This window comes from Zootoca vivipara, chromosome 8 (assembly GCF_965207765.1).
Source record: "Zootoca vivipara chromosome 8, rZooViv2.hap1.1, whole genome shotgun sequence".
Lineage (NCBI taxonomy): Eukaryota > Metazoa > Chordata > Lepidosauria > Squamata > Lacertidae > Zootoca > Zootoca vivipara.
This window is the reverse complement of record NC_142591.1, coordinates 7,093,186-7,119,955: the sequence shown is the minus strand read 5'-3', so window position 1 is coordinate 7,119,955 and position 26,770 is coordinate 7,093,186. Positions and strand designations below refer to the sequence as shown.

General features: G+C 42.4%; 1 protein-coding gene across 6 annotated transcripts in view; it reads left to right on the top strand.

Moving 5' to 3' along the window:
• The first annotated feature begins 12,285 nt into the window (after positions 1 to 12,285).
• AKAP11 (A-kinase anchoring protein 11) overlaps positions 12,286 to 26,770 on the top strand; it is a 41,066-nt gene continuing 26,581 nt past the window's right edge. For 4 of the 6 annotated variants that reach the window (XM_088676077.1, XM_088676076.1, XM_088676075.1 and 1 more), the window contains exons 1-6: positions 12,286 to 12,368; positions 18,151 to 18,248; positions 19,875 to 19,985; positions 21,623 to 21,667; positions 23,355 to 23,483; positions 24,368 to 24,632. In XM_088676077.1, coding sequence (XP_088532203.1) covers positions 18,189 to 18,248; positions 19,875 to 19,985; positions 21,623 to 21,667; positions 23,355 to 23,483; positions 24,368 to 24,632 — 610 coding nt within the window. In that variant the 5' untranslated portion in view covers positions 12,286 to 12,368; positions 18,151 to 18,188. Of the gene's footprint in view, positions 12,369 to 17,520; positions 17,587 to 18,150; positions 18,249 to 19,874; positions 19,986 to 21,622; positions 21,668 to 23,354; positions 23,484 to 24,367; positions 24,633 to 25,562; positions 25,686 to 26,770 lie in introns of those variants that run through there. The other 2 variants (XM_035103409.3, XM_088676074.1) reach the window with 2 other exon arrangements.

Below are 26,770 nucleotides of genomic sequence, written 5' to 3'. Positions count from 1 at the left end.
ATTGCTGCCTATAAGGACATTCTGATTTAGAACTAATCTGTTGTAACATTCTCTGCTCAAAATGTTTCATCTATTGCCTTTAAAATGTACGATGCCTTCTTTTGATTCTGAACAAAAGTGAAAGACAAATTTTCAGCAGTATCTGAAAGGGTTATATAGAAACATCACATAGAAAGGAAAGCTTTAGTTGTGATCAATCTGGCCATGACAATTTGGTTATATAACCCCCATGCCTTCTGGATGGAACATCAATATACAATTTTAGGGAAACAAAGAATACATGGGCTAGTGTGCATTGAATACAGAAAGGCATTTTAAAAAAATTGAATGTTCAGTACAGTATTTGAAACAGAATGTCCCCATTGTTTGCAGTTTGACGCTTTCTTTTAAAATTCTCACAAAGCACGGTTTTCCCTCATTCCATGGATTCATTCCATTGTTGCCAGCAGATAGCTGAATCTTTTATATACTTTTTGCTTTTCAACTGGAAATAAATGTCAAGCCGCTTCATGAAAGCTGCACTAAATCCTCACCCTACGTACATTCTCTCTTCTTAGATATCTAGATAATATTTGTTCGGGTATGGTTGTTGCCTTCTCTTTTGTCTAAGAGGCAGGTGGCCAGTTTAACATTATTTTAACATATCCCTTTAATGTATTGGTGAATGATAAAATACAGAATTATTCTTTCATTTAAACTATACCTTGAAAACAAGAGTATGTATGTCATAGGAGATAAAAAGTTAGAATTAATATTGATTTCAGTTGTTAATATTTATAGTTGCACTGTGAAGGTCCATCACTCTTTATAGCTGTATATGCATCGTTTTTATATAGGCAAAACATGGCTGACAGGTCTGTCAACTAGTTACATTAAACGGCTTGTGTGTGTTTGGGTGCATTCAGAATTTATGGAATACAGTGGTACCTCTACTTACGAATTTAATGCGTTCCAAACGCTCATTTGTAAGTAGAAAAAATTTGTAAGTCGAATCCCATAGGAATGCATTGGGAGAAAAAATTCATAAGTAGAAAAAATCCTATCTAAAAATTCGTAAGTAGAAAAAATCCTATCTAAACCGCATCCAAGATGGCGGACAGAGCTCCATTCGTAAGTAGAAACATTCGTAAGTAGAGGTACCACTGTACATGGTTGGGGCAAATGGCTAAGATAGAACAATCTATTAAAATTGCAACCAATGAATTGCCAGAAATGCTGAGCAGGTTCTGGTCATGGTGTGTCCAGTGGGTCAGAGCTGCCCTCCTGACACTGCTACTTACTTGGATGGGATTGATGTGGGGCAGCAGGGAGGTTGGGGCAAAGTGGGTTCTTTCCTGGTGCACCCATGAGGCCGCAATGTTGCTGCTGCCCATTTGTGCCAGTGTTGGCACGACAGACCCAGGGCGCCCCCTCACTGCTGATGGGGTCCGTTGATGTTTGGCAATCCAGCCATTGCGGCACTTGTAGATCCCATTGATTTCATGTGCGGAAATTAAATAGGTGTAGTGCATCAGCACTAGTCTATTGTGTATTAACACTTGTACAATAAGCACTTTGTATACTGATATTTGATACTACAGATATTTGGTATAGCATTGAGACCAAGAAAGATCAGTGCTCTTAATCCACTACAGAACTTTTAAAGACTAAAAAGAATGATATTTTTATAGACACGTATCCTTGATAAAGAGCCCGTTTTATCTTCGGTTGCGTTTTGAGTGTTTTAAGAGCTGAATAAATAGTTAGTGGGTGTTCCATTGCATGTGGAAAAATGCATTACCGTGTGAGTAAAAAACAGCTTCTGGAACAGCACCACTAAGAAATGGAACCCAGTCTTAGGCTGTGTATGCAGAAAGGTTTGGGCTTCATTTTCAGGGCTCCCCTTAAATTCTGTGAGAGAAATCGTGCACATGTTGCGGTGAAATCACTAAGACGTCACTGTTTGTGTGGGTGGGAGCGATTGGATAACCACAACAACCTGATTGGGTCCCTCGGTTGCTGGGGTAATTCTGGCCAATGGGTTGAGAGAATTTGCAGCCGGGGGACCTATTTATACCGCTGCACATTGCATCGAGCTTCCTCTTAGCGCCTCGTGCATCGGAAAACCCGCCCACCCTCCCTATATTTAGGGTCTTGCCATGACCTTGCTATGCCGTTGTGGGTCGTCTGCTTTTGGGGCAGGTGCCTGGTAGGAATTTCCCCATCTGGCTGATTGGCTGGTGCCACTTGGGTTTCGCCTGCCGCGTAGCAAATCGTCACAACTTTGTAAGGTTTGGTGGTTAGCCATTGGTTCAAGGTGTGGTGGAGGGGAGGTTGTCACACCTGCCCTTCCCGATGTGCAAAAGGGTATTCCGTTAAAGGAATCCAGGTGTTTGCCATGCTTTTGTTCCATCCCCTTCCAGAGCACCTGGGAGCATTTTGGGGTGAGGTTGCGTCTCTGGTAGGACCAATGCTGCCCCAGTTCGTTTACCCTTACTGACTTCTGCCAGTGTCCAGTTGTCAGTGCTGCCCTGCTGGAGGTGTAGGTGCAGCTAGTCGAAGCAATGCCTAAGCCAGGCATCCCCAAACTGCGGCCCTCCAGATATTTTGGCCTACAACTCCCATGATCCCTAGCTAAGAGGACCAGTGGTCGGGGATGATGGGAATTGTAGTCCAAAACATCTGGAGGGCCGAAGTATGGGGATGCCTGGCCTAAGCAAACCACTCACATTCTGCAACCAATAAAGTTGTGGCCAAAATTAGGCCAATAACCATAAACATTTAATATTGGTGTCAACTGTGTCTTTCTTGGGGGGGTCCACTTGGAGTAGGACTGACATTGGAGACAATCCATTGATATCTCCAGGGACAGACGACATGTTTCTCCTGCTAGCCTAGTGCCGTTTGTTCCTGAGTATATTCCTTATATTCCCCAGATAAGTCCATGGCTGCTATTCTCTCTTTTGAGAAAAAGTAACCACCACCACCACAATTTTGTTGTGCGGTCAGTGCATACCCTTGGCAATCAATGCTTTTGTCTTCACCGAGATGTACGGGTAATTGTCAATCACATTGACAGGTGTTTTGCTAAAAGAGGGTCTTCAAAGATTATAGTCACATTTTTACTTTTTGAAATACAGAAACCCTAAGAAATATACAGTATTTTCCCGTGTATAAGATGACCCCTGTTTATTTAGCCCCAAATTAAGAAATAAATAATTGCAACATTCCATGTATAAGACGACCTCCAATTTTAAACTTAAAAAATTGGGGGGGGGGAATATAGTCTTATACACGGAAAAATACAGTAATCTTGAATTTTATTTTATTTTGTTCTGCTTTTTTAAATAAAGAAATAGTTCTGTGTTTGAAAAGGACAGATATGTGACTTTTACATATAGGAAAGCTAGTGTACTTTCCCATAAAATTGGGAAATGAAGAACACTGATTTTAATGCTATGTCTTAAAATGTTGTTAGTATTGTGAAAGGGTTTGTTCAGAATTGTCACAGTTGTTGGAAAATAACTTAAAAATCATAGCCTGTAAGTGAAACAGAAAGCAACCAGCTATATTGATGTTGTTCTCAGTTGTCAAGTAGCAGTTTAGAGGAAAAAAGAAAATGTTGTTTCAGGTTGTTGTTGCAGCATGTATGTATTTGTAGTGATAACTTTATATATCTGCATATATCCAGTTCTTCAACTTGCTCTGACGAAAACAAGTAGGCTCTGGTAAACAATTGAATGCGTGAGTTCTTTATAATTATGTATTAATTTCTGTCTGTGCTACATATAACGTGGAAGGGACTGATGTAAATGAATATTGGTTCTCTAGGTCAGTGTTTCCCAACCTTGTGCCTCCAGATGTTTTGAGACTACAATTCCCATCATCCCTAGCTAGCAAGACCAGTGGTCAGGAATGATGGGAATTGTAGTCCGAAAACAGCTGGAGGCACAAGGTTGGGAAACACTGCTCTAGGTAGCTACCCTCCAAACAGTTTAAGTACATCACCATAATTTATTTAAATGAAAATTTGCACAATGGAGTGTAAATTTATGCTGCAAAGGCCACATAGTTGAACCTGATGTGCATGGCTCCGTGGCGGTGAGGGGAAGCAGGCCAGGTTGAGGGGACGTTTTGCTTGAGGTGATGCCTGCAGGACTTCCCATCAAGAGGCTCTGGCAGGTAAAAACCAGCTGGGTCTAAGATAATGAAAAATATTCCCAAGTCACTCTCTGTTGTCGGGGTCAAATAACTGGACTAATTTGTCAGATGAGAAGCAACTGTTGTTCACATAATTTTTTTGCCTCTGAACTTTGAATTAATTATGTGGAAGATTAGTTGTACTCTCTTCCACTACAACAGATATTTGCGGTGGGAAAAACGGTCAAACCTTGGTTGTTGAATGTAATCCGTTCCGGAAGCCCGCTCGGCTTCTGAAATGTTCAACAACCGAATCACAGCTTCTGATTGGCTGCAATAACTTATTGCATTCAAGCGGAAGCCACGTCAAATGTTTGGCTTCCGAAAAACGTTCAAAAACCGGAACACTTACCGGTACTTCCGGGTTTTCAGCATTCGGGAGCCGAAATGTACGAGAACAGAGGTGTTCAGGAACCAAGGTTTGACTGTAGCGGTTTAAGCTTTTGTTGCATGTGTGCAATGTAGTATACTGATTTATTATATAATTTGGATGGGTACTCAACCATGTTTTACACAGAGTTAATCCAATGAAAGGAATGAACATGATTAAGTTTGGTCTATTAATTCCAGCAGCTCCACTCTGCATTAAATACCACCCTAGTTTATAATAGTAGAATCATAACAACTACTACAAAATAACAACAAGAACAAGAACAACATTATAAGAGTAAAAAGGAATTCAGATCCTTATTGGAAACAATATTCTGAAATCACAGGTAGGTAGCCGTGTTGGTCTGAAGAAGTGTGCATGCACACGAAAGCTCATACCAATGACAAACTTAGTTGGTCTCTAAGGTGCTAGTGGAAGGAATTTTAATATTCTGAAAGTCTGCTGAAATAAAACTGTATAGTTTTGTCAACGTTAAACATATCACTTTGCAGTTACTCCAGTCCTGCAAAGACATTGTGCACCTGGTTAGCTTTAAACATGAGTCTCATCAATTAGTTTAACTATTAAAAAATGGAAACGGTATTTGCTCCTGAAGACAGATATAGTACTGATAGAAAATGGAAGCTGCAACTTTAAAATAGGTGTGAGGAACCCCAGCTGGTTTTACCCTCTCCTCCCAGTATAAGAGAATAACTGAAAGGGGAAAGGGCTTTGATGGCGTGCAAAATGTACCTTGGCCGGCTTCTTCCTCTACAACAAGTTCAGGTGTCTCACTAGATAGGTTTGTGCTCCTGACAAAGATGCAAACAGTGGGCATGAATTTTGCATTTGCAAGTATGCACTTGCTTTTTGAAGTGTCTGGGCTGAGCGATACGGGTGGAGACGCTCCTTCAGGTCTACATTATTTGGGGTTGGAAGTCTTTTTGCTTTTCAGCACAGGGAGAGATAAAAGGGTATTGGGCAGTGTTGTTGTTTTTTTTAACCCATTTTGATACAAAACATCCTTGGAGAAAATGGTGAAGCTTGAGTGGAGTTACTAATGCCACTGTTTCCAAGTGAAATAGCTGTGCATGTCTGTGAAGGTTGTAGAATGGTGGGAGGGGCCCTCGCTACCACGATATTGGTCCCCCACAGCTTTCCACTGGGATGACACAACCCTCAACCAGTCTGAAAAAGTTTACTCATTCCTGTGCGTAAATAAGTAAACGTAAATAACCATAGCCATATGTCCCTGTGTGTGTGTGATTCCACATATGTGGGAAAAATTAATCCAGTTCCAGAGATATAAACGTACAAGAGCTTTTATTATAGTTGCTTTTCTGTCAAGGTAAATGGTAGGAAATGGGTAGGCTGGGTTTACAAAATCTTAGGGGTTCCCAGTCCTGCATGGGATGGCAGCCTAAACCCTTTATTTTCAATGGTGTTGGTCACAGCATAGGATCAGGCTGTAAATATTTTGAATACTTATAACTTAACATAGCTCAAGGGGAGAATGCTTTTGACTATTTCCATGAGGGATTCCAACAGCTTCGGTTCTATTTAAAAGACTTCTGCTTTCCCCAGTGTGCAACTATCATTTCACTATAAAATAGTGGGGAGACTCTGGCCTACAGGCAATGCTGGGCAAGTTAAAGCTGTGGCTGCGAAAGAACAGCCAGAAGCTTGTTTATTATTATTAATAATCCATCATTGTTATAATTATTAACTCCAAGGCTTCTTAGTTATTCCTTTGTAGTTGCAGCTTGACCCCAGTTGAATTCCGTGCTGTTTGAATTGTGTGCTGTTCAGGTTTTAAAAGCTGTTTTCCGCAGGGATCCCATTCATTTTGGAGCTCCCCAAGGAATCTGATTCCCACCAAAAAGCAGAGGTATTTCTACAGTAGAAGGCCGAGTGTGTGTGTTTCATGGCTAAGACTCGGTTGGAAGACGAGGAGATACTCTGTCTACTTTTGGGGGAGGGCAGGAGTAAGGATGAGAAATAAGGCATACTACTATACACTTAACCTTCTGGAAGCTTATCTCAGTTCTGTGGTTTAAAACTAAAACAATTGGAAGATCTGAACTACCCCTATGAGTTCAGTTTTCAAATCTTGCTTTTCTTCAAAGTATACTTCCAGGCTTCTCTCTTTCTCAATCTTATTTTTTATTTGTTTTGGTTGGAATCGGAAGGTTAGCCGCTTTTTAATCCAACCCTCGAATGAAATGAGGTTCCCAGCCCTTCTCTATGGGTTTATGTTCTTCACAGCACAAGTGTTTTGTCCAATGTAACACAAGGAATTTTAAACCCAAGAAATACTAAGAAAGTACAGTACCTGCAAGTAAAACAAACCCATTTCTTGCTGTGTTCTCCCCTGCGTCCCCTCAGAAAAAAAGCACTGGTTTTGTATCTTAAATGACGTTGCTTCTGCCAATGTCTGTGTATTTCAGAGTGTGCCAGTCACTGAAAAGGTCAGACATTTAGAGCCTCTAAGGGGACTTTGTTGTCAGTTAAATGTGCATATATTCCTTATGTGACCAAATGTTGAAAAGTACTAACAAGCCAGTCCTGCTTGGTTAATGGCAATTTTGCAAAGTATTGCATGCTAAAAAAAAACATTCCTTCAGCAACATGTACTTCTTTCATTAAAACCAACCAGCCCACCCAGTTTTAGCAAGTTAGCCAGATCTTGGAATTTTGTGTTTTTCAAAACCATATGAAGCTATCCATAATTATCAGATAGCAGCACTATTGCCAAAGTGTATTGACAATTGTCTGAAAATTCCCACTGGCTTTAATTGGAAGCTATACACTGGGTCTTGCATGCCATTTCCCTCATTCCTCTTGGTGCTCTGCATTATAGCTAAGCCAGGAATATTGAGTTAACAAGAACTATGAAGCAGGTGCCTATTTCTTACCTTTCATCTTTCAGGGTGCCTGGATTCCATTTCTTGTCCAAGGCGTTTGATAACTCTGTCACTTTTTCCTAAATGCCAGCGTATGTGAGATCAGAAAGTAGTTATGTGAAGCCAGCTTGTGTTGAACTGGAAGAACATTTTTTTGTTGTTTATTAAAACTTGTGCATACTGCCTTTCATCTTGTTAGATCAGGATGGCATATAACATAAAATCAATACAAACAAACACAAAAACAATTGTAAAAGCAACAGGAGAGAAGTGAAACAGATTGAGATTTGCTCAGATTTTAATGTTTAAATTCCTGGGTGGGGAAAAATTGTTTTTGTCTAGTGCAGGGGTAGTTAATCTCCAGCGGGTAGACTCCAATGTTCATCTGCCCGTCAGCCTGGCCAGTGGTTGGGAATGATGGGAGTTGTCATCTGATGTGGAGGGGCCCAGGGGAGCCAGCCCTGGTCTATTGCTGACATTTTCTCTTGGGGAGGCCTTTCTACAACCTGGGCACTGCATCCATTCAAGGGACAGCTTCTTTTCCCTAATGTGCAATTGTGAATTTAACCTTTCTGTGCCTACACTTTCCCATTTGGAGAATGGGAATCCTGCCTAGCAGCTTATTTGCAAAACATAGTCTGAAGATATCTAAATGACAAGTGCTATGCAAGTGATTAATGGTAATCTGAGTTTTATTTCACAGAATTGTAGAGTTGGAAGGGACCCCCAAGGGTCATCCAGTCCAGCCCTGCGATGCAGGAATCTCAGCTAAAGCATTCATGACTGATGGTCATCCAACCTCTGCTTAAAGGGTTGTTGATATTGATGACACTTTCATACTTCAGATCTTTACCTATGGGGTGGTGCAGCGTTCTTGCAACAAGGGATAGCCTCCTACCATTGAGAGCGCCTACCTTAGTGCATGGGTTGCGTGCCTTGCCCACTGAGATATGCCAATCCCCGCGCCCTGGGCCAGGCCATGGGCACTGAGATGCCCTGCAGGTCAGCCTAGCTGTCGTCTTCATATGCTGTAAAAAGACTCCAATTTTTCAGTGTGTCAACAAACTTGCCCATGAAATCTGTTGAGCAGAGAATGTTGTAAGTTTGGGCTTTATTTACTTGTATTTGTTTTTAAGAAACGGTGAGTTTTTTGTTTGTTTACATACTGTTTACAAGGACACAGGTTTATTTTTAATATATACAACAGTTGAGATATTTATTGCATATGCTATTTGAAAGATGTTTTATGTGTTTTGCACCTTTGGGATATATTGTTACATTTCTGTATTCAGAGTATTTGGGTGGTTCTGTTAATAGTAATTTTATGACTTCTAAGTGACCAGTTTTTTGTGCCTTTTTATTATTGGATGCATGATTGCCTATTTATTATTGTATGGAAGTCATGGAGATGTGTATTTTTGTATGCTGCTGGAAGCAATGGTTGATTTTATTGTACATTTATGAGATATGCCTCCCTTAAAGGGCACTCGATGGATCTTCCTTCTGAAATAAACTAATACATACAATCTCAATAACGAATTTGAATTTTTTTTTAGTGAGAAATGGGTTTAAAGAGCAGACTGACGTCTGAGTAGACAAGATTGGGATTGCCCTGGACAAGAACATCTAATGCTCTGCGTATTGTGTCTGTTGTTTTAGGACTCCTTTGTCCATTGCACAACAAAAGATGGCGGGTGGTTGTCTCCGAACATTGGATGGATGCCTGGCTCCTCATTCATTTTATTTGTGTGTGCCGCTTTTCCGCACACACAAAAAACATGCTCAAAGGGGCTTACGACAAAGAAAACAATAAATTTCAAAAACAATGAAAAAGAATTTCCTAATAACAAAGCAAAAGAACACAATAGCACATATAATAACACAGACAAAAACCATTTCAGAACTATAAATACAGCAAGATTTTATAAACAAAACCCAGCACCCAATAACAAAAATAACAAGGGAGCTTGACCGTTGCCCCTTGGTCATAGAAACATCCCTTCCATGATGTGGCTTACAGTTCCTCTCCTTCAGCAGCTTCAATAGAAGGCTTCCAAGAGGTAGCTGAAAACACCCCTCCCATGATGTTCCTCGTAGGACAGGCATCCCCAAACTTCGGCCCTCCAGATGTTTTGGACTACAATTCCCATCATGCCTGACCACTGGTCCTGTTAGCTAGGGATCATGGGAGTTGTAGGCCAAAACATCTGGAGGGCCGCAGTTTGGGGATGCCTGTCGTAGGAGATAAAGATGCATACATGCATAGCACCCGGTGACTTGCAGCTCCACTTGGCAATTTCTCTAAAATGAAATGCTCCCTCCACCTTGTGGTGGTTGATGCATCCAAGTCCTTCCATCTTTACCACTCCAGAGACTGCAGGCTGCCTCTTCTCACCCAAGAACGCATTTGCAGTAGCAGCTGCTCTTGAATTTGATGCAGGACACACCTTTACTTTGGGTGGCATTACACAGTATCTCCCTAAATTTATATTTAAGTTTTCAGTGCCTGTGTGAACACACAAACATCATGTAGTTGTTACCTGGTCTGCTTCTCATGCTGTTTATTTGAGGGCGCCTTTATTGGGGGCTGATGATATCCCAACCGGGCCTATTTCACCCAGACAAATTTCACATTTGTCTGTTTTTAAAACAACACCGTTCAATCAGTTTGACACCTTCTGACTATCTTTCTGCAGAAGAGAAGAGAGAAGATACTGGTTTGCATACGTTCTCACTGCACAATAGAGGCATTGCAGTTCCTCATTCCCGCCCTTTGCTTTAATTTCTGATTTGCACTAAACCCAACAGCAAGCATGTCTGCGACATAACACTAATACAAGTTTATTGCATGCGAGGTTAGTTTGATCTTACACATTTATACAGTTAATTTCGACTCATCTGCAACACATACTATAGAAGACATAACATGAGCTGCGTCTCAAACTATAACTATTCAAAATATCTTCGGGTGGGGAGAAGATCAGAATCTGACTAAAGCACCAACAGGAGTTAACAGCACATCCAGCCTCTTCCCTTTCTTCAGGTGTGTGAATACTTGGTAACCCCCAACAACATGGCGAAGACCATGGGAAGATCTAGTGCAAAAAAGCAGAGGTGGAAGTCCAGCCTAGTATGACAGCAGACTGTTTCTTCAATCCAAGACCCCCATACTGTTGTTGAAAAATTTAGGGTTGCCTTTCACAGCCCAACTCTCCATGAAGGGATTCAGTGTCCCTTAAGCCGATTATTGGTCAGAGAGAAATGAATGGAGGCAGGAACCAATAGAAGGAAAGCAAGGAGATGTTTATTTTTCTGTTGCAACAGTCCCCCACCCACTGGATGAGGACCCAGAACAAAGCTGTGTGAAAACTTTAAAAGGTTTTAGAAATTGCCCAACCCCTTAGCCACACAAGTGTTGCACAAAAGCACCACACAAGTGTTGCAGAAGGCAGATTCCAAAATTCATATTCCAGGTAGCGAATACAGGCAATTCATACTAAATGCTATGGGGTCAGACTTTGGATTGGGTTACAACAACCCTGCTGTGTTGTTCGGTAATAAAAGGATCCCTGACTGACCATTAGGTCCAGTCGTGACCGACTCTGGAGTTGTGGCGCTCATCTCGCGTTATTGGCCGAGGGAGCCGGCGTACAGCTTCCAGGTCATGTGGCCAGCATGACAACCGCTTCTGCCAAACCAGAGCAGCGTGCAGAAATGCCGTTTACCTTCCCACCGGAGCGGTACCTATTTATCTACTTGCACTTTTGACGTGCTTTCGAACTGCTAGGTTGGCAGGAGCAGGGACCGAGCAACGGGCGCTCACCCTGTCGCGGGGATTCGAACCGCCGACCTTCTGATCAGCAAGCCCTAGGCTCTGTGGTTTAACCCAGTGGTCCTCAACCTTGGGCCACCAGATGTTTTTGGCCTACAACTCCCATGATCCCTAGCTAGCAGGATCAGTGGTCAGGGATGGTGGGAATTGTAGTCTCAAAACATCTGGAGGCCCAAGGTTGAGGACCACTGGTTTAACCCACAGTGCCACCCGCGTTCGGTAATATTAGACTCTTAATTGCACATTGGGTTGAAACTGGAGAGAATACAACAACCCTAAAATAGAATCCATTGCTTTTTATGCAGAGAGAGAGTTGTGTGTATTGCAAACCCTTCAGTGCAGTTCAGAGATGGCTAGATTGACTAGGAAAATCAGAAATCAGGAGGCTCAAAACTTCAACAGAAAATGGGACAAATATGGATTGTATTTAAAAGAACACTGTAAACACTTGAACTCTTTGGCAGGCTTTGAATAACTTTTGCAAGGTTTCAAAGACTTTGGATATATTGGAGGACTATAGCCTAATTCTTTTTTTTTACCTCCTCAGCCACCAACTAATGCAGGGCCTGGCTCAAAACCAGTTTGCTGTGGAGTGGGAAAGGCTGTCCTAGGGGTCATCTAGTCAAACCCCCTGCTATTCAGGAGCCAGTTTGTATAGTCTAGGAATATTCTGGCATATTGTATATTCGGGGGGGGGGGGGAGAACCACAAGCACCAGCCCAACGACCATTGGGTGGGCTGGACTGAAGTGTAGCAGTGGTAATTTTACATTTATTTATAGCCCGCCTTTTCCCCTGACAGGGACTCCAGGCGGCTTACGTAAGAGCAGGCAGGGGCGGGCAGAGGGCGTGGAACACGAGCGTCACGCCGCGGCTTCGTTCGCGGCTAATGCGCATGCGGAGTGTGTGGCGGTGGTGGGGGCGAACGTTAGCTGCCGCGGCGAATGCGTCCGTGTGTGGACGGGGTTGCCCGCAGGGGCAGGAGGCGCCGCCGAGTCTCGCGAGAAGAAGGAGGCGGAGGAGGAGGAGGCGGCGGCGAAGGCGATGGTCCGCGAGTTGTGGGGGGAAGGAAGGAAACGCCTCAGGTGAGGAGGGCGGGGCGGGCGGAATTGAGCCGGGCGAGGGGGTGTCGAGACCCCCTTGAAAGGTACAGGTGACTCCGGGGAAGGGCTGCGCGCGCCCCCTCCCTCCGCCCGAGCAACGGTCCGGCGCCCCCTCCCCCCCGTTTCTCGGCCTTCCTGCCCCCCCCCTGGCTTCTCTCTCGTGACGCCACTCCGGACCCCTCCTCCCTTTCCCTCATTCCGGCCGGGGGGGAGCAGGAAGAGGAACAGCGGCCACGACACCCATGATGAGGATGAGGATGATGCTCCTCCGCGGGATCCTCGCCGCTGCCCCTGGGGGAGGAGTGTCTCTAGGCATAGCTGCCAAGTTATCCCTTTTTTAAAGGGATTTTCCCTTATGCTGAATAGGCTTCCTCGCAAGAAAAGGGAAAACTTGGCAGCTATGGACTCTCTAGGTCACGGGGACGGGACGGAGAGACGGGTCGCAAGGCCCTTCCGAACGCGCCGCCGCCGCCGCTTTGCCCGCTCGTTTCCGCTGCTTTGCTTATTCTTAGTAGGAGCAATGAATTAGCTCAGTGCTCAAGTGGTTTCGGAGCACTTTACAAAACAGTTATTTTTTATATTAAATGGTGTGTGTGTGTGTCTGTGTGGCGATATATGTAATTATTATATACAGTATTTAATAAATAATCATTATAATAAATATGTATTATTCACTTGGAGTAATCATTATTTATAATAAATATTATATATTATAAATACACACACACACACACACACACACACATCACATAACATTCTTAAAATACAGAGTAATTAAAGATACACCACAATTAAAACACATGGGGATCGTGTGCAGCAAAAGGATCCACTTTGGGATAGCACAGCCATTCGAAACGGAGAGAGCGGCCAAGAGGTCAAGCCGGCGTTTGTCCACAGACAGCTTTCCAGGTCATGTGGCCAGCATGACTAAACCGTTTCTGGTGCAGTGGGACACCGTGACAAGTGCCAGAGCACACGGAAACATCGTTTGCATTCCCACCGCAGCGATACCTATTTATCTACTTGCACTAGTGTGCTTTTGAACTGGGACAGAGCAACAGGAGCTCACCACATCTTGTGGATTTGAACTGCCAACCTTCCGATTAGCAAGCCCAAGAGGCTCAATGATTTAAACCACAGTGCCACCCGTGTCTCTTTGCCACCCATTAGAAGTCCATGTGCACCTTAGGTAGCCATAGCCATCCATATATTAAAAGAGTGGGAGATAATGGCTTGTCTGAAGCCACCTAGTAAGTTGGTGGCAGAAAACATAAACATGCCCCTTCTCCCCACCACCTGCATAAAGTCATCTCATATGGACTGAGACCACAGCACGAGAGGACCTTAATTTGTTTCCCCACATCCCTTTTTAGCAGAATGCACAAAAAAGTATACATTTCCTACAAAAGAGACACAAAACCTTTGATTCCTGAGTATGCTAAAGCTATATTGGAAGCGTTGGGGAAGGCAGCTGGTTTATTTATAATAATAATAATAAAACAATAACCCTATCATGTCCAAAGTTGCAGTTTGTCCCTGAAGGTGCCCCATGGCATCTTTGGGGAAAATAATTTGGGGGGTGGGGTGGACAATTTTCCCCACAATCCAGGACTGTGCATGTCTTTGGTGAGGCCCTGAGGCTTTGGCAACAAGGAAAATAATTGTGCCTGCCTGGTCCAGCATGTGTCTCTACAGCATCCAGGCCATTAAAAAAAATACAAAACTTTTTTTCAGTGGACCCTGGCATTTGCTCTACCATGCCAGGTGCTATCTCAGTGCCTAAAGACAACTTCTACAAGCCACACTCTGCTTAGATTTTTGCTATATATTACTTGTTTATGCACTGTATAATGTTATGGTGTAGGGACCCAGGTGGCGCTGTGGTTAAACCACTGAGCCTAGGGCTTGCTGATCAGAAGGTCGGCGGTTCGAATCCCTGTGACGGGGTGAGCTCCCATTGCTTGGTCCCAGCTCCTGCCAACCTAGCAGTTCGAAAGCACGTCAAAATGCAAGTAGATAAATAGGAACCGCTACAGCGGGAAGGTAAACGGTGTTTCCATGTGCTGCTCTGGTTTGCCAGAAGCGGCTTTGTCATGCTAGCTGGCCACATGACCTGGAAGCTATACGCCGGCTCCCTCAGCCAATAATGCGAGATGAGCGTGCAACCCCAGAGTCGGTCACGACTGGACCTAATGGTCAGGGGTCCCTTTACCTTTAATGTTATGGTAATAAAAAAAGAAAAAGGATTGAATTCAAACCATATGATGAAGCTATTATAAATTGAGCTAAACTGGGTTGACAAGAGTATAGAGTCAGTCAGCTTGGTGTCAGCTCTTTCAGCCTCTTGTGTACAATATGTCTTTAAAAATGTGTACCTTATGTCTTTAAAAACGGAGGTGCCTTTATTGCTTATGTGTGATGACTAGATGTAAAGAGGAATGGGGTTTCTGTATCTTGAAATACTTGTAGAATATAAAATCTCAGCAACTATGGTTGTTCTTACCTGTACAGGCAATGACCAATTTATGCACATTCGATATGGGCACAACTGTGCATGCACACAGAAGTGGGTGGAATGGGGGGGCATTATGGGCTTATGCACGCTCTGCTGTCGCGCATGATGACCTGGAACACAAACCACAAGTAAATTGGGGGTTGTCTATATCAAAATTCACCATCAATATATAGAACGCAAAAGGACAAGTAGGGTTTGCCAATAAATGTTGGTGCCTGTTTGTTGAAAATACATACAGTAGTTGCTCCTAATATATATAAAAATAAAAAATTGTCCAGTAGCACCATAGAGACCAACTAAGTTTGTTCTTGGTATAAGCTTTCGTGTGCATGCACACTTCTTCAGATACCTACTTCACTTAGTTTTCTGGTGGCCATCCTGATAGATGTAATATCTCAGTGGTATAGGACTTACTTCTAAGTATAGAATTGCATTGTGTCACACACCATGAAAATATTAGTAAGGTTATAACTTACTGAGCCAGCTATTGCTAGTGAATATGTATGTATATATGCAATTCAGGTTATATTTAACTGCCTGTTGGGCCTGTCCCAGCCTCTGTCCCAATTGTTTGTTGTTGTTTAGTCGTTTAGTCGTGTCTGACTCTTCGTGACCCCATGGACCAGAGCACGCCAGGCACTCCTGTCTTCCACTACCTCCCGCAGTTTGGTCAGACTCATGTTCGTAGCTTTGAGAACACTGTCCAACCATCTCATCCTCTGTCGTCCCCTTCTCCTTGTGTCCTCCATCTTTCCCAACATCAGGGTCTTTTCCAAGGATTCTTCTCTTCTCATGAGGTGGCCAAAGTATTGGAGCCTCAGCTTCACGATCTGTCCTTCCAGTGAGCACTCAGGGCTGATTTCCTTCAGAATGGATAGGTTTGATCTTCTTGCAGTTCATGAGACTCTCAAGAGTCTCCTCCAGCACCAATAGACATGAAGTAATAAAAAGACTAAAAGTAATAAAAAGGCTAAAAGGAACTGGACAGAGTGCATTTTTCTCATTGCCAGGTAACAACAGCCTCCCACACTAATTTGAAATGCAGGGGATGGGAAAGAGATTTCAAGGTGACAGAGTGCAGTTTCTAACCAGGCCAGAGCCATCTAACCTGTTTTGAAAATTACGCATTCCTTGCAGACTTCTGTGTAATAAGAAAACTCTTAATTTTAAAAATTGGCCTTACAAAAGATGGTAATTTACCTGACATGTGCACAGCAGTTGCAAACTGCCCATTTATTCCTGGTATCTCTTCTCCTCAGTCAGGTATTTTGCTAAATAGCTGTTGCCCACCATTTTCAGTCAGGTATATTGTCACCACTCAGTTTGGTGATGGAACTGGATAGTGCTTGTGTGCCAAGTGGATCAGACCTGAGTAACACCATCCAGGAATCTTTCTTTGCTAAAGTGAATGAAAGGATAGCAGACAAACAGAACACACCCTGTGGTCTTCCATTGCAGAGGAATATAAGGACAAATAACCAGCCTAAAAATGAAGGTCCAAAGGTTCCTTGTGAAGAAGAAGTCCTGGAAAAGGGGGATAGAGTTTAGAGCGAAAGAATTACCCTATTTCGTTAACTAACCCTAATCCACACACTAAGGAGGGGGAAAATACTCACAAATAGGATCTTGGCCAGGGAGCCTTGAAATAAATAGGAAAAATAGGTAAGATGGGAGACTGAAGTTCCGCCCTCAAGTGCTCACTTTCAAAAACCTCTGCTGTGCAGTACCCTCCAAAATCGTAATTCTTTTTGTGGATTGGTTCTCTGAAATGGCATTGAGAGTCAGCTGTGTTTATATACACATGGGCTGATGAGGCACTGCCTCAATCAGAAATCCAAATGGCTTGGCAGTTCTTCCCTGCCAAGATTAAGGTTTGAATTGTCTCAATATTTTTCTCTGCACATGCATGGGAACACCTTCCATTTGTATAGGCCCCAAATTTCTGCATGTTTAGTGAAAGTCCAGATTGCTGGCATTGCTCACCTGCTTCTTAGCTCCCTGCCCCCCCCCCGTCCCCTCGTAAGCAAAACCCTGTTTTACACACACACTCATGTAACTGTTCTGCTCTGGTTGCTATGCAGTTGCTAAGGTTGAAGACCCAGGTTCCCCCACACTCTTTGCAGGCCACTGGTGAATGTCATTCATGTTTCAGCCTGACCATACAGACTAGGAATTTCATAGCAGTAGCAATATTCAAACTAGGAACTTTGTGATTCTTAGCTACCACACTATACCAGTTGTTTATTTACTTCTTCTTCAAAGTATTATAATAAGATTAGTTAATGCTTCAAAGCTCTGTTCATAAATCTAAAATTTAAATGCTATCTAGCACCTTTTATAGTTTAATAATTCCTGCTGCATTATAGAAGGCATTAACTATACAAAAAAAGCTTATTTGTTTTTTCCTCCAGAAGCCAACTCCGAATCCCACCCCAAATTTTGATTTGGTTCAAGTTTCTGGCAGGGGAACACATTTTTTTGGCTTGCAGTTATACCATCCATGTTACTCATATTCAGTCAGGAAGTAAACACAACCAGCTGGGGAATGGCAGTGCTAGACTGGTCGGATATTATTTTGTTTGGCACTGAATTATTGTACTTTATTTACTCCTAGCCAATGCATTGGGAGGAATAAAACCTGGCAAAATCTCCAGTTGCAAGTGGAGGTGTTTCCATGTTCTAAAGGTATTTAGGTTACCTTAGAAACCCAGATTTTTCAGAGTTACACTTTTTTTCTTATTGCATTTGAAATGGGTAGCTTTGCTTTCCTAGACAAAAATGAGGATTTGAGTTGTTACTGCTAACAAATCGTACCTTTTAAAGTATTTTCTTGCTAAGACGTTAGTTTCTCTAAGCATATTCTCTTGTGAGTTTCTTTGAGTAATATGGACGCTGTCCCCCGAGTCTTCTAAAAACAGCTTTGAGCTATTGAAAATAAAACGGGATTCTCTGTATATGGTACAAAAAAGTATATGAGCCAAGATATGTGTTCCAGTGTTATCTGCAACACCAGAACCACTCTCTCCTGGAGTGAGTCTCTCCTATAGTGAGGATCATATCCCTAGTCAATGAGCCTGACTATTTGCTAATGGTAAAGCTGTCTGGCTAGTATGCTGTTTATATTCATTTAATTTTCTGCTATTTAATTCACACCCTTCATTGTTTTTAGCAAAATGATTATTTAAAAATGTAAGCAACAGTCGATTTCGTAAAGTTATCCTATTGCTATCTCCTTATGTTTTTCTTTAGAAATTGTTGGGTTCATCATTAGAAACAAAAAGTAAGCAATGGATGGCCATATCAGGATCCGAAGCAGTCATAGGATGTCAAGGGTACCAGTGAGAAAGGTGAACTCTTGTTCTTTTGGCTATCCTGTTGTTGAATAAATCTAACTTGTACTGTCTTGTAGCCCTGATAAAGGTTTGATATAATATTTTAGATTATGTTATATTTTTGGCTTTTCAAATATCTTCTTTGTGGTCATGCATTTGGTTTCTGTGTCTGCATAGAGGAAACATCTCTAGGTCAGATAGGGTTTTGACAGGTGCTCCACCTACCAGGCATTCTCATTAAGGGGGTGGCTTCTACCTTTTGTGCTCAGCTTACTTTTGACCACCACACCTGATGCCTGTTAGGAACTTTTTCTCTGGGCGAGTGTGCTTTATAAGATGACTTAATTTTGTTTCATTTTTTTATTTGTTTTTTTCTCAGCTTCTGTTATTTATTAAGTATTATTATTTATTCAATTTATATGCTCCCCTTCCTTCTGAAGGAGCCTAGGGCAGCAAGCACACCAATAATAAAGCTTTTTCTTTTCTAAAGCATTCTATAAACAGTTAAAACATTCTCTCAACCAGGAACAAATTCCTCCTGAAAGTCAATAAAGAGGGAGGAGCCAGTTGCACCTCACAAGCAAGGGCATTCCACAATTGGAGAACTATCACTGAAAAGACTCTGTCATGGGCCAGCACTAACCAGGCAGCCCCCAGTTATTTGTCTTTCTGGTTTGCATTTTTATTTTTCAGTCACTGTGCAGGGTAAATTACATTTATTTGCCTGTGCAGTTCAATTTCATTTTTAAAAAAAATCATTTTTATTAAGAATTTTCAACATAAAATACAGTAACAGCCAAACTAATCTAACGAAGATAAATAGGAAGCAAGAATATGCAAAAGAAGAGAAGAAAGAAAGAGGAGAAGAGAAAGAAGAGAGAATAAATATCAGGCCCTCTATCCCAATTATATCTTAATCCTTATTTGTGACCTTTGGTACATCTTACATTTTCCTGATTTTAATTCATTCATACTAGAATTTTAAGAAGCCAGAATGTTTGAATTATTAAAAGATTAACCTGTTTAGTAACTAGTCACCATAACAGTTTGTCCTGGAGCAGCAAGGAGTAAAGAACAACAATATTTTCCTTCCTTTGTCTAGTTCAACATAGTCTATGGGCTCTTATAAGACTTTTTCATTCTGGATTTGCAAGCTTGCTTCAGATGAACAGCAGTTCAGAAGATCCCTCAAATGGTCAAGGACAAGCCACAGGCTTGCCTGCACCCTCCTCGTTTCTTCCAGTTTAGCAGTAGCTATCGTTTGTGATGGCACCCTAGTTGGCAAACTGTGGTTCACGTTTCTCCTCCAAACCAGAATTGGAAATCCTGGTTTGAACTGGTTTTCCCATTCTACTTCGGATGATGGCACTATCTAAAGTTTGCCGGTTTGGAAGTTATGGCAACGCATGGCTACTACCAAGCTGCAAACAGAAATAGAATCAGAAATGCATTGGATGCAGTGAGCAGAAGCAACATGCAAGCCTGATATTCATTCTTGATCGTTGGGGGGCATGGTCTGAATTGAGACAGAGTAGACTGAATTGAGTGTATATACACATCTAGTTACCTGGCGTAAAACCTGCATCTTAAAAGGCTAGAAAAGTATATGGTGTGTTTTCATTTCCTATTTTCTTTTTCCAGAGCTTTGGTGAATGTTCAATGCCTCCCCTGAAGGCATTGTTGCAAAGTGAAAAAGAATTATGCACAGTATCGGCAGAAGAGTTGAAGGCGGAGAAAGACAATTTCAATGAGGTTTGGCTTTGTTTTGACACATCAGGTTTTTTAAAAATAAATGTGAAAAATGCTTTTCACTTACATCCATACTAGCAAATATTGATTGTATGCTCATTTTAAAGACATCATAAATGAGTGCTGCTTTATACTACTAGCAATGGAGGCTTGTGGTATGTTTTGTATAATTCACTAGCAGCCTTGTAACTGATGTTGCTTGGGAATTCTAAGAAGCAAAAAATCAGTAGTAAGGGAGTAGTAAGGGAGCATCAAAGTCTTCAATCTGGCTTTGAGGAGTGTAGCAGACATCCAAAGTAAGGTCACTGTTGTTTCCCTCTCTTACAGTTTTCACCCAAATATTCTCAATCTGCCTTCCATGCTCCAGGTCATAGATATCCTCATAGGTGTACACATCATTCTTATATAATACTATTCATTCAGTTTCTCCCTTCCTGCTTGGTCTATTCTTTTTGAGCAGGTTTCTACATCCCAGTTGTGAGTCTCATCCCACCTGGTTTCAGTAATGCCTATTAGGTAATATTTGCTATCCTGTAGTAAGAACTCAAATTCGTTTTGCTTGTTTCCCATGCTATATGCACCAGTATAGAGAAAACTGAAGCCATGAGTCATTCTATCCTTCCTTCTTGTTTTTTCCTACCCATTAGTAGGTTCCTGTAGCACCATTCCTGTGAAGTCCTACCCAGAACCTCATAGTCCCTTGCTGCATGTTGAAGGCTGTGTCTGTCAGTATCATTTGTACCCACATGAATCAGAAGGAAAGGGTAAAAGTCAGCAGGCTTTATAAGACTTGGCAACTTGTCTCATATCTTGAATCTTTGTACCTGGAAGACAGCACACCTCCTGTTTCCTCTACACACTGCTGCCTCTGTCCCCCTCAGTAAGGAGTCACCTTCCACCACCACTTGTTTCTTCCTCTTCTGGGAAGTGACAGGAATAGTGCTGAACATAGATGAAAACCTGCTCCTTGATAACCAGGATACGATACCTTAAGAGGAATCCAAATGCATTGTGAGCAGACAAATAACCTTCCATTATAATGTTGTGGGAAAAGTTCTGTATAGTGAATCTTCAAAAACTTGTTCTAAAAATAAAACCAAATAATAATTTGGAGTGCAGAACAGTTTTCAGATTTTTAAAAATACTTACTGAACAATTGAGCGTAATCAAACAATTGCTCAGTCTCCTGGTCTGGGCTTACCCTGCTGAATTGCCTAGGTAAGGGTAAGATTCCTGGCTGCAGCACAACAGTATCTCTTTGAGCTTCTTTGCCCACTGTTTTCCTTGTCATTTTTTGCAGGTGACATACAAGGGTGCGTGTCGGGGGTATGCATACCCCTTCAGAATCTCAGCTGCACCACATTTGGCCATTATGTGACCCATGTACACCTCACAGAAAGGTATTGGGCAGCCCACTTCTGTCCAGTGCCTCATTTATATTAATAACAGAAATAGTATGCACTCTGGGTATATGGATAAGTAATAAAGTACACCCACCCATCTCCTCCTGGTAAAATGTGTGTTAGAGGAAATCCATATTCTGTTCTATATCTGTATAGTTCTACATCTATATAGTGTAGAATTGAAAGCTTTAATATAATTCTATTTGCTTATATAACTTATATGTATTTCTATTACAGGTCACATTTCTGTGCTTTGCTGATGAGACAGCTGTTGCTCCTAAGGTATGGTGTCTGCATAAGAGATCTTAGTTGACTGGCAGAGCAAACTGGGAAAGCACCATGATTTATGCCCGCTGCTAATACTCCAGCACAATAACCTCTGCATCCAAATCTTGTTTGGAGGTGATTGGGAGGGGCTAAGGCCCTTTAAAGGAAGCTAAGCCTAGCAGAGGTAACAAGCAGGCATCCATGCAGCACCATTGATGCCACCCAAACAGCAAACACCACCCACAAGGCATGCTCGACATGGCCAATCTCAGGCGCACACTGTAAACAAACATGTCAGCATCCCCCCAGTGAGAGACAGTTGAAGCCCCCCCATAAGCACCCTAAATGCTCTTGGATGCCACCCACTCTTCATGAGTATGAATGAAACATGGCCACAAACAAGAAGATGCTGAAGGAAGGTTTGTTGCAAGCATGGAAGGCAAAACAAAGCTCAAACACTACATCCTGCGAACAGTCCCATTGGGTGCAGCAGTGGAGGAGACAGCTAGCATGGACAGCTGGCAGTTTGCTCTTTCACCACCACCTCTCCCACTTCCTGGCACTGTCTCTGGGTGCAGGAAAGCTCCCATGAATGGCAGCAGGTGGGGGCTGGCTGAGAGCAGACTTAGGTTGGTGGAGTAGCGCATCGTCTGTCCCAGTTGATCACTCTCCTCTGCTGCTGTATAAAAGACAAAATATTTAGTAGTAAGTGGTGTTAGCGCTGTGGGTTACACCACTGTGCTGCTTGGGCTTGCCAATCGAAAGGTCGGCGGTTCGAATCCCCTCTACAGGGTGAGCTTCCGTTCCTCTGTCCCAGCTCCTGCCAACCTAGCAGTTCAAAAGCACGCAGTGCAAGTAGATAAATAGGTACCGCTCCGGCAGGAAGGTAAACGGTGTTTCCGTGTGTTGCTCTGGTTTTGCCAGAAGCAGCTTAGTCATGCTGGCCATATGACCCGGAAAAACTGTCTGCGGAAGCGGACAAGTGCCGGCTCCCTAGGCCTGTAAAGCGAGATGAGCGCCACAACCCCAGAGCCGTTCACAACTGGACTTAATTGTCAGGGGTCCTTTTACCTTTACCTTACTTCTGTGCTGTAGGAGCACTCAGACATGCCTCAGCATGCCAGAAGTGTAAGTGAGTGTAAAAATATAAACGACTTGCCTTTAAAGCCCTGAAAGGTCTGGCAGCAGAGCATCTCTTGAACTGGCTTCTCCTAAATGAAATAGTTTGGAAATTTCACTCGGCTTCTGAGGCTCCTCTTGCAGTCCCACTACAGGCAGTGCTTGGATTGGAGGGAACAAGAGCCTTTTCAGTTGTGGCGCCCAGATTAAGATGTGTTCCCCATTTTTAAGCAGGTACTTTAGTTGGTTTTGTTTCAGTTGGCATTGTTTAGTTATGACCTTTAAGGATTCATTGTTTTATTGTTTCTGTCTGCTTTGTATTGATTCAATTGTCTGTGCTTTTCTATTTTAAATTCCTTTCATTGTTGTTTTATTGTCAGCTGCCTTGTGAGTGCATTATGGAGAAAGGCAGAGTATACATTTTATAATCAAATAATTGGAATTGCTTGTAAATAAAACAGGATTCCAGCACTGTGGAACTATGTCCGGGTGAAAAAATGCTAGGCTGAGTTTGCCATTAGTCCTCTGGCATTAAAGGAAAGTTTTCCTAGCATGAGTGTATTATTCTCTGTGTTTGATTTAGGAATTGGCAGCCATGTCTGTTGAGCTCCCAGATCTTCTGAAATCCCTCCATTTGTGCACTTTACATGAAAATGTCATTTTTCTAAAGGATATTCACAAACCATTGGAGACTAGTGTTCTTAAGCAGAAGGTAAGAGAGATTTAAAATACATAAATGTATGATTGGTAGCATACTTCCTTTAATTTGCCTTTCAAATTAATTGTATTAATGTGACACAACATTCTGAATATAAAATATGAAATGTGTGGGTGTATTACTCAGTTCTACAAATTTTCAAAGGCTTATGTATACACACTGGGAGTGTTGCTGAAAAAGCTAAATATTTTAAATATATTCCATTTTGATAATGGAAACTTGTTGTGAGGAGACCCTGGGAGGGGAGCAAGTTCGCACAGGGACAGAGGAAGGGGCAGAGCAAGAGGAGGACTGGCAGGAGAGCGAACCAGAAGGGCTCCGAGCGAGGCGAAGGTGCTTAGGGATGCCACCGACGCACGTGCAGGAAAGGAGGTGTCCGAAGACACTGCAGGAGGGGAGGTTTCGGAGGTTGGGGCAACGAGGAGGCTGTTGAGCAGTTCAGGGAGGGGTCTGGTCCCGCTCACTCCCCTGAGGTCCATAGACGGGGAAAAGCGTCAGGAGCAAAGGAGGAAACGAGGTGGGCTGAAGTTCTGCTGGCGTAGATCGAGACGCGCGCCAGTTCCGGATTCTGACTCGGAATAGGCGGTCATGTCTTTCTGAACTCTGAACTGTACATATGTATATAGCAATAAAGCTTGAAAACCCATCATCGAGTCTTGGTGGTCCTTGGTCGTGGGAAGCCGCACACCAGCCCTGACACTTGTCAATAGTTTTCCCCCTCATTATACTCGAGGAATATGCTTTTCATTTTTTTGAAATTATTAGCAGAAACTTCACTTTATATCCTTAACTGATGTCACTGCAGTTTAGAAAAGAAGGAATAATCTTTGAATTATAAGACGGGTAAAACTACATATTTTCTCTTTCTCTTTCTCAAGAATTACCCCTCACGGATTCTGTGTGTGATGAAATTGTCTCCAACATTTGCAAGACATGAAGTGGATTCTTTATTTATTTTACTGAGTAAATATGCTGCTGGTATAAGATGTACTGTGGAAATACACTCATTGCAGAAGCACCTGTCTGTCATACCCCATGCTGAGGATGATGATACTAATCAGTCAGTGTCATCAATTGAGGATGATTTTGTTACTGCGTTAGAACATTTAGATGAAGATGAGCCTACAAAAATGATAAACTCTGGTTAGTGTTTCTGCAATATTCTGATAAATAAGTTGGGATTTAAAGGGATTGAATACCATGATTAGCTTTTTAAAAGTGAAATACTTGTATATACAGTAGTCTATTGATTTCTGTATCTTTTTATATATTAAAAAAACCCTATCAAGCAATACTAGCCCCTGTGATGAACTCTGATTTTTTTTTAATGACCCATCTAATAAACAATAATTGACTATGCTTGCTCAAATTTGGTAAATCTTGTGTAATCTCTGGCCTATTTCTTGAAGCAACAGTTTGTGATTGCATAAATATAAGATGTTCTTGAAGTAGAATCCAAGCTGCCAATATAAATTATCAGTCTTACCCTTTTCTACTAAAGGAGATATATAAGTTGTTGATACTTTAAGATTTTATTATCTTCTTAAGTAAAGACGGGCAGGTTCTTTCCATCTCACCACAGAGTTGATCCAAGCTCTTTTTCAACAAAAATGGAAATAATAATAATAATAATAATAATAATAAATCTTTAATACGGTCAAAGACCAGCGAGAGAATTATACAGTTCAGTTCATGGAATGGGTATCTACATAGTAAAATTGCAGTTAAAATGTTACAAATTTTAAAATTTTATAAAAGTTTGATACAGTATATGAATCTCGGCCACCTGTTGACGCTCCTGTGATAAACCTACAATAGATCAACTAGGTTATCTGTCACTGGTGTTTGCTGTCATCACGGCGTGTCTTATTCTTGTCGCTATGTAGCAAAATTTTGCTACAATCCTGGTAGTCTCTATGTCTTGTGTCAGCTAAAAGGTGTCTGGTGTAGGCTTCCTCTGATCAGCCGGGCTGTTTCACTAGGAGCGGTTCGATCAGCTCTTTCCTCGTAACACGGTATAATTGGCAATATAAAAGGACATGCCCGATGGATTTGATCTCATTGTCATCACAGGGGCATAGTCTTTGGTCAATCGGAGTCTTGTTGTATCTACCGACTAGTAAAGCTGAGGGGAGGACGTTAAAACGGGCCCTGGAGAATGCCCAGCGATGTTTGGGATTATCTAATGACTTGAGGTAATTTGCTAAGTGGATCCTTCTATGGTCATAAAGGTGCCTAAAAATTGTTGAGAGTCGTGTAGGTTTTTCACTCTTCCCATTTCCAGGCTTAAAAGATGCTCTGTTGAAAGTCCATATAAGGATAGTTTCCTGTGGATGCTCTTCTCCCAGCTTGATTGAAAGTTATCACAGTGTATCAAGGGGAGGAGGCCAGTTGGTGTCTTACTAAATCTTAGCCCAGGCATCCCCAAACTGTGGCCCTCCAGATGTTTTGGCCTACAACTCCCATGATCTCTGGCTAACAGGACCAGTGGTCGGGGAAGATGGGAATTGTAGTCCAAAACATCTGGAGGGCTGAAGTTTGGGGATGCCTGTCTTAGCCAGAAGTAAAAGGCAGCATGCCACACTTTAGCTTCAACCCTATGTAGGCCTGTTTCCAGATGTAGGACTGCATTGGGAACACATTTCGGTGTTTGGAGTATTGATCTTACAAATCCTGATTGGATTTAACAAAAATGGAAGAACTTTACATTTTCTGAGACAGACAGAGGACTGTCACCAAAACAGCCTCCTCTTCAGTGCTCCAAATATCATTGTGCCTTTCTCTTATCTGGCCAGCAGAAGGGAGGGGAGAAGTCTGTTGTCGTCCCTCTCGCCCGTTTGTTATACATCCTGCTGAGTCAAACCATGGCTTGACATGAACATACAGACTATAGGAGAGGAGTCTGTAGCCACTTTCCTCCACCGTGGTCTTTTCTGCTGCACCATGCTGAATGAAGCCATAGTTTGGCTAGGTATGACATCTGAACCTGGGCTCCTGGTTTATCTCTTTCCAGACTAACCATGAGCTGTAAACAAGGTTTTCCTATGCTTTATGGCTCACTATTTGGGAGAGCTAAACCACAAGCCCAGGTCTGGATGACATGCATGATGAAGCAGCAAAACAACCAGGGAGAAGCAATGTGGCTATGAGCTCCTCTCCCAATGCCCAGCATGTTAAGCCATGGTTTGGCTTAGCATGACATGTGAACTGGGCCAATGTGTAAACTGTGCACCAGGCAGACAGGAAATGGGGGCAGGGTAGACCTTCCTGTGCAACACAGC